The 8,041-nt window shown below is 53.5% G+C and overlaps 1 protein-coding gene across 1 annotated transcript; it reads left to right on the top strand.

Annotated features, from left to right (window-relative positions):
- The first annotated feature begins 1,106 nt into the window (after positions 1 to 1,106).
- On the top strand, positions 1,107 to 7,677 carry Serpina11 (serpin family A member 11). The gene is made up of 4 exons (XM_027950938.2): positions 1,107 to 1,749; positions 2,974 to 3,247; positions 5,810 to 5,957; positions 7,474 to 7,677. The coding sequence occupies exons 1-4, from the start codon at positions 1,107 to 1,109 to the stop codon at positions 7,675 to 7,677; spliced, it is 1,269 nt and encodes a 422-aa protein (XP_027806739.2).
- Positions 7,678 to 8,041: the final 364 nt, after the last annotated feature.

Genomic DNA, 8,041 nt, shown 5'->3' on the forward strand with positions numbered 1-8,041 from the left:
TTTGCTCAGTTGGTAGGATATCACCTGCAGTCTGTCTTGTCCGTGTGTCTCTGTGCCTAAAGCTCTTGTTTTATAAGGATCCCAGTCATACTGGATTGAGAGCCTACTCTAATGACCCCATCTTAACAAAATATATCTGTGATGATCCTATTTTCAAACAAGATCCCCTTCAGGGGTCCTAGCAGCTGAAGGTTCAGCTTATAAATTTGGAGCAAAAGCAAGTCTACCCATGACAGATGGTTCCTAAACCTCCACATCAATCAAAGACGGAGGCTCCAGCCACTGCACATGACAGACAGCAGAGTCTTGATGGAGATGTGGAGACAGATCCATGCCCCCTCCTCTCCTCCCAGGACCCATCAGTCCTGTCGCTTTGTCCTCGCCCAGGGGCCCCTCTCATCTGCGCCACCCGGTGGGTGACCCTCACATCCAGCTAAGGAAGGATCAGGAGGGCCCAGGGACCCCTCTTTCCCGTGGGGCTGACACGAGGCTCTGCACATCATCCTTTTCCTTCTGGAAGATGAAATTCCAGGTTAAGGCTGTGCGTAGGTGTGAGGCAGGCCCAGTGTCACTCATTGTCACAGTGTCCTGACCACTTGTTCCACAGCCCTCTTCTCCATTTATAGTAACATATACATTTGCTCATTTAACTAGTGCAGGCCACTCCAACTGGACCTGAAGCTTGTGGGGTCGGGAATTGGGATTTTTTTTTTCTTCTCCCCACTCGATATTCAATACCGGGTTTATTTCCTGAGTCAGATAGATCCTTGAGAGGAAATGGAAAGAAGGAAGGAGGAAGGAAAGAGGGGGGGAAGGTAGAGGAGATAGGAAGGGAGGGAGGCAGGGAGGGGAGCAGGATAAACTATGGAAGACTTTTTTGTAGCCCGGAGTCCTTTACTCAAAAACCTCTATCGCACGTGGAGCAAAGAGAGGGCTGCTGGTCTTACCCAAGCCTGGGAGGACTGTCATCTACCACTGTCCTCTGCAGTGTGCCAATGGCACCCTTGTGGGACAGTCTGAATGGTGGGGTTGATGGGCAAGCAGGGGGGCAGATGAAGTCACTTGTGAAGGGGAGGACTGACGTGTTCGCGTCTTGCTTTCAGAGGATGGGGCCGGCTAGGCTGTGGCTGCTGGGAGCCGGGATCCTGGCCTCTGTCCACTGTCAGCCCTTTCCTGCCCATGGAGATAAGAGCCCAGGGGCACATCAACCCCCCGGCCATCAGCTCTCAGAGCCAGCTCCTGCCTACCACAAAGTCACACCCACCATTACCAGCTTTGCCTTGCGCCTGTACAAGCGGCTGGCGGTGGGCACCCCAGGAAATATCCTCTTCTCGCCCGTGAGCCTCTCCAGCACCCTGGCCCTGCTCTCCCTTGGGGCCCAAGGTGACACCTCAACACAGATCCTGGAGGGCCTGGGCTTCAACCTCACAGAGACCCCAGCAGCCGACGTCCACCGGGGCTTCCAGAGCCTCCTCCGCACCCTTGACCTGCCCAGCGCCAAACTTGAACTAAAAGTAGGGAGCTCCTTGTTCCTAGACAAGCGGCTCAAGCCTCTGCAGCACTTTTTGGACAGCACCAAGGAGCTGTATGGCGCTTTTGCTTTTTCTGCCAACTTCTCGGATCCGGCTACAACCTGGAGGCAGATCAGTGAGTACGTGAGAAAGCAGACGTACGGGCACGTCACGGACGGCCTGCCTCAGTTCAGCCACGACACACTCATGGTTCTCTCGAACTACATCTTCTTCAAAGGTGAGGGCTCGCTCAGACACAATGACTGCCTCCTCCTCCGTGAGTAGACACTGTCACCGCACAGAGGTGACCAAACATTTTTTGCCAGCCTTGGGCGATGCTATTAGCCTCTTGGGAAAATCTGTGAATGACAGCTTTCCTACCCTTGGGTAGCTCATGTCCCACGTGGGTTGGAAGCAAGTAGCGGCAACAGAGCTCAGAGGGATTCGTGCTTTCAGGCGGGTGTAGGTGCCCTGGAGCTCTCGGAGGAGATGAGCATCCATGCAGACTTGGGGAGCAAGGGGAGGCTCCCCAGAAATGCAGGCCTCTGAGTGGAGATCTGAAGAGTGAATTGGATCTGCTCAGGTAAAGTTTCAGAGAAAAGAAAGACCAGGAATTCCAGTCTTAACAGTAGAGTGACATGATCACGTCTGTTTAGAAAGAGCAAGTGTGGCTGGGCGTAAAGGTGGGACCTGACCCAGCTACTTGACTGAGATAGGAAGCAGGAGTTTTGAGACTAGCTCAGGCAGGACAGTGAGACCCAGATTTAAAAAAACAAAGGAGCAAGACGAGCCTGGATACAGTGTGGAAATGGTTTGGAGTAAGGATGGGAGGGGAAAGACATGTTAGGCGTTTCTCAAAGTGGACCAAATCCGGGTGACGCTAACCTTGATAAACCTGTAGCTTTGGAAGTAGAATCTGCAGTATTTGGTCACTGATTGAGTGTCTCTGCATAAGCTGGTCATATAGGGGTCGCTGGGCTGAGGGCCTATTCAAGTGGCTTGGAAATAACCTGAGCTGTGCCGTCAGAATCAGGCCACTGATCTCAGCTCAGATACTTCCTGGCTTTGTAAATGGCATGTTTACAGAAATTCACAAGCCTCAGTTTCCCCATTCCCTAATAGGGGTTGATGACACTGTTTCTTGTTAATTTTTGTGATGATTTAGAGACAATGCCTCACCCATGGAAGGTGCTTTGTGGATGGGAATGCACTGTGGTCTCGAGAACTAAATTCCTCTGAAAGGAAGCCCAACCATAGGCCCTGGAGCTCAGACTCTGCTGACACGCTAGTGGCTAAGCCCTGGCCTGGATTCTGGCCTCCTGGCTCTGCCTCCAAGCTCTTTCTTCACCTCACACTTACATACCCAGGAGAAAGTCACCAGGCCAGTGTGGCTTTGTAGACAGCCGCCCAGAATCTCTCTCCTGGGACGTGTGCTCATGTGTTATGGGTCTTGTGTCCTCAGCCAAGTGGAAGCATCCTTTCGATCGCTACCAGACCCGGAAGCAGGAAAGCTTCTCCGTGGATGACAGGACCTCTCTCCGTGTCCCCATGATGCAGCAGAGGGAGATGCACAGGTTCCTCTATGACCAGGAGGTGGCGTGCACCGTGCTGCAGATAGAGTACAGTGGCAATGCTTGGCTGCTGCTGGTGCTCCCTGACCCCGGCAGGATGAGGCAGGTGGAGGCCGCTCTGCAGCCAGAGACCCTGAGAAAGTGGGGACAGCTGTTCCTGCCCAGGTAGGTGCCACATGGAAGGGTTCCAGCAATCTTTGCTCAAGAGCGGAGCAGGTCTTGGTCAACTCCTGTCCCCGAAGGCTAAACTCCAAGTTTGACTCTGTCTTGCCCTTTACTGACTCTGGGATCCTGGGCAATTTTCTCTCCTCCTTGGGCCTCAGGTTTCCTCTGAGGCCTTGATTCCTCCTGAATTGCACTGCTTGGAGGATTAACTGAGTCCATAGTTAGACTGATACCTGGAACCTAAGTGCTCACTAGGTGTGGACCATGATCCCCCCACCGGGTGTCCTGACCCCAATCTCATTTCCCCTGGCTTTCCTCCTTCTTCACATAGTAATTTAATATCACACGGTAACAAAGTGTCACCAAAATACCAGATAAAGGACGATTATTAAGAACAATCATTAGGTAAAGAAAATATGGTATATATCCACAGTGGAGTTGTACTCGGCCATGAAGAATGAAGTTACGGCATTTGCTGGCAGATGGATGGAACCAGAGAAGAGGACGCTGAGTGAACTAAGCCTCAGAAAGTCAAGGGTCAAAGGTTCTCTCTGACATGCAGAAGCTGGAGAGAAAGACCAAGAAGACACCAGTGGCACAGAGAGCATCTGGCACCTCGGGAATCTTAGGAAGAGGGAGAATATTGGAATAGAGAAAGGCGACCGAGGGGAGGAAGGAGGGATGGGAAAGGGGAATCCTGTCCCCTCTCACTTGCTTTTAGATTGTGTTTTCCTCACTGCGGTTGCAGCGTCTTCTGATTCCCGAGGTCCCCCTCCCTGGCCCACCCTTCTCAGGATGCGTCTTCCTTTATGGAGTGACCTGGGATGGAATCTGGTCCTGAAATCTAGATACCTTAGCTGCAAAGAAACCAGCCCCAAACTAAGCAGCCCGAAGGCCAGCTGTTGTCTCTCACGGCCGGGGTTGATAGGGCCAGTCGCCTGTTTCCCACTCCTGGGGAAGATGGGGGCTGGGCTGGAGCCATCGAAGCCTCCTTCGTGTGTGTCTGGATTGGGCTGGGTTGGCTGGAGGGGATCCGGGCAGGGGCCGGCTTCTCTTCCTGCAATGTGTCCCCCAGGCTAGCCTGAGCGGAGCAGCTCAGTGTGACACTGTGTGGCCCCTCGCGGCTCCAAGGGAAGGGCCCTAAAAGGAAGTGAAGGCTCGTACCCTCTGAAGGGTTAGGTCCATAAGTTAGCAGTGTCCCTCCTGCCGTATTGCACTGGCCGGAGGGTCACGAATCCCACCCAGATTCAAGGGGAGGGCTCATACCCACCATCTCAGGGTGGCAGTCCCACATGACCCAGTGGCTGCCAGCCCCTCCTTGTGCTACTGGTGTCTTCTCTCAGAGCCCCACCCACACCGAGGCATCAGAGTAGAGAGAGGCATTTTATATTTGGGCAGAAATTAAAGCACCCAGTAAAAGAGATGCGGTCAAGGGGAAAGGCCAGGATTTAAGGAATTTTCTGAACCTGTAAAGCTCCAGTCAAACCCGGATTCCAGCCCCATAGTTTTAGGTTCCCGCAGGGTGAGCCTGCCCCTGTCTCCCACTGCAGGAGGGAGTACCATAGAATCTTCTGGATTGAGTAGATTTTCCCTCAAAAAGGGTTTGCTTTGACTTCTCGAAATGAGTAAAACTCTACTCATTGTCCCCCTCCCCCTCCTCCTCTCCCCCACCAGTGGCCTGGGGCTTGCCCACCCAAGATCTCCCTGTGAAAAATGTGTCAAGAAGGCCAAGATGTCCTTCCACTTCAGTTAGCCCCTGGACCCTCCTATGGCCTAGGGATTAAACTGGTAACAATAATGATAAACCCAAGTTTGATCTTCCAGAGACATAAGTTTCCAAATTAGTTATTAACTAGTCAAATCCGTAGGTGCCCTGGCAATCATCGACCAATGATTAAGAAAAGAATAATCCCAAGGAGAAAAGGATGGATTTACTGTGGGTGGGAAGAATCTTCTGAGTTGACCCCAGGAAGTGTGGCCATCTGACAGCCCAGGAGGCCCAGTTGCAGGAGGGAGTGACCTGTTCATTTGTGACTCACATTTTGCACACCTGCTGTGCCACGGGATCCTCACAGCAGCCCGTGGAGTGGGCATCTCTGCGCCATTTCACAGCTCAGACAGCGGGGAGATGGTGGTGGCCTGGGCGAGGGGAAGGCCAAGAGATGGAGTGAGGACACAGTTTGGAGATTGAGCCGCAGAAATCGCAGGTGAATGAGATGCGGGGGTGGGAAATGTTACCAGCACTGACTTCGCACAGCCATCTGTGGATCCCATCAGTGAAGCCATTCAAAAGCCCACTCCGGAGAGCCTTCCACAAGGGGATGGAGAGGAGGACAGGGGGCCATGTCAGGCGCCGTCGCAGGTCCAGCCCCAGACACTCCACGAGGGCTGCAGCGAGGGAGCTCTGGCTAGGGAGGTGGAGTGTCCCCCACAGCAGGTGTGTCACGGGGGACTGCTCGCCCCCCACACTAGGAAACGCTTGTCCCTCCACGGAGCAGGCTGCCGACAGACGGACAAGGGCAACACTTACAAGATGGTACATTTCTCTGATTCTCTCTGCAGCCTGCTCGACTTGCACCTGCCGAGGTTTTCCGTTTCCTCCACATATAACCTGGAAGAGATTCTTCCCCAAATCGGGCTCGGCAGCATATTCAGCTTGGAAGCAGACCTCTCGGGGATCACTGGGCGGCTCAACAAGACCATCTCCAGGGTAAGGCAGTGGAGGTGCACGGGTAGATGCAGGGCCGCTCCCTTCTCACATGCTGGGAAATCAAGTCCTCCAGTCTGTTTCCTATGCAGGGCCTGCAAAATTGAAATCTTTATAGCTTCCTTTCATGGACAACTCCCTTCCCACCTCCCCTTCTCCTAGATCTTTGTTTTCTGTGCAGGAATAGTGTTCTGCATAGAGCAGGTACTCATTAGAGGTGATTCATGGGACCATAATTTTCCCAGGTGTGGGATAGCTTTGTTTTGATTCCTAGTATGTCCTCTTACTGGGGCAGCTGTGGGACTCTACCTGCCTTAGTTATGGCTATGGGTAATAGTGGGACAAAAACAGGAGGTATATCATTCAGCTTTGCTGCGGTAACAAACAACCCCTATATCAGCTACATATCTGCTTCCCATGACTGCTTCCCTCAGGGATATAGGGTAAAGGAGAAGCCCCTGTCCTCTTCTGTTCTCACAGAAGAGGAGGAAAGCAAGAGAAAAAGTGCAACAGCTCATTAACACTTGTCCCCATGCCTGGCCTCTGTCATGGCAGTGCCCAGGCCATTTGCTAGATTGGGTTCCACTTTCATGACCCCAGTCCATGGGGATGGGCCATGTTCTGCACTACAGGTGGCCCCACAAAACACATGGAATGGGCAAAGGTTGACAACCCTCCAACAGGAGGGGAGAGCTGATATTTGGGAATAAGAATGCAGGTTAATAAGACTGCAGTGGTCTTTGAGGGCAGAGGCTGCCTGCTGGACACTGGGGAGGAAGCTAGATTAGGTTCCACTTCCATGATCACGGTCCGTGGGATGGGGAGACAGTCAAGGCCTCTCTCTGAGCTTTGGTTAGGGGCATGGAGTGGGTGTGTGCGTGTGTGTGCGTGCGTGCGTGTGTGTGTGTGTGTGCACGCACATGCACCTCGTTGTGCAGCAGGAGGGTGAAGAAGAAGGAAAAGAACTAGTCAAATGTCGTAAAGAGGCTTTTGTACAGTACCTTTAAGAGCTTGTCTTTTCCTAGAACCTTTTGGAAATAAAAGGGAACATCAAGGCCATTTTTTTTTTTTTTTATCTAGCTTCTTTTAAAGGCTCAGAACCCTTTCTTCCTGAGAAGTTGTGTGAAATGAGGTTAGAAAAGAAGTTCCTCTCATGGAAGCCAGTGGGGGGCTGGGAGACCCTGAGCTCTTTAGACACCTGAGGTAGGCTGGGCGGGGACCTCCAGGCCTGGGCCTGAGGCTTTGCAGCCGGGAGAACACAGGTGGCCCCAGTCAGGCTCAGGCCCATTTGTCTTTCTGCCTGAGGGTGACGTCACTTGTGGGCGGGGGGTGGGGGTGGGGGGGACCCTCAGGAGAGAGAAAATGGAGAGAGAAGGGAATGAAGCCAAGGCTGGAGCAGCTTCCTAGGCAGGCAGGGCCCTGGGGCCTGATCAGGTGGCTTCCTCCCCAGTGTCCAGCAGGCAGCCTCTGCCAAAAAGGCTACTGAATTGAGCCGTCTCTGACTCTTCTCTCCTTCTAGGTGTCACACAAGGCCGCCGTGGACATGAATGAGAAGGGAACCCAGGCAGGGGCCGCCTCTGGCCTCCTCTCCCAGCCCCCGCCCCTGAACACGACGTCGGCCCCTCACGCCCATTTCAACAGGCCCTTCCTGCTGCTGCTTTGGGAGGTGACCACCCAGAGTTTGCTCTTTCTGGGAAAAGTCGTGAACCCAGTGGCAGGGTGACAGGGGTGGGAGGTCCCAGGGGTCCTCTCTCCCCACCAAACAGGAAGGCTGTGCCCCCTGCACTGTGGGAGGGCAGACCAGCTTGTGGGTGTGCAAAGGTGCTAATAAAGTTGGCCCTGGGTGTCACGAACCCCGAGGAGCCCTGCTGAGGAGGGAGGCCAAGTCCGTGAGCAGCCCGAGCCACTCACCCTCCGATCTGCTCAGCTCCGGGGTTAACTGTGGCTGGAAGGTTGGAAATGACGATAGCGCTCATGTTGTGGCCTCCAGGAGAAGTTGCCACCGCCATGCCAGGCACTTTCCAAGTGTCCTTTGGGAAAGGGTCACAATAAAAGGCCCAGAGGACACAGGAGGAAGGAAGACACCT

This window comes from Marmota flaviventris, chromosome 2, assembly GCF_047511675.1.
Source record: "Marmota flaviventris isolate mMarFla1 chromosome 2, mMarFla1.hap1, whole genome shotgun sequence".
NCBI classification, from domain to species: Eukaryota; Metazoa; Chordata; class Mammalia; order Rodentia; family Sciuridae; genus Marmota; species Marmota flaviventris.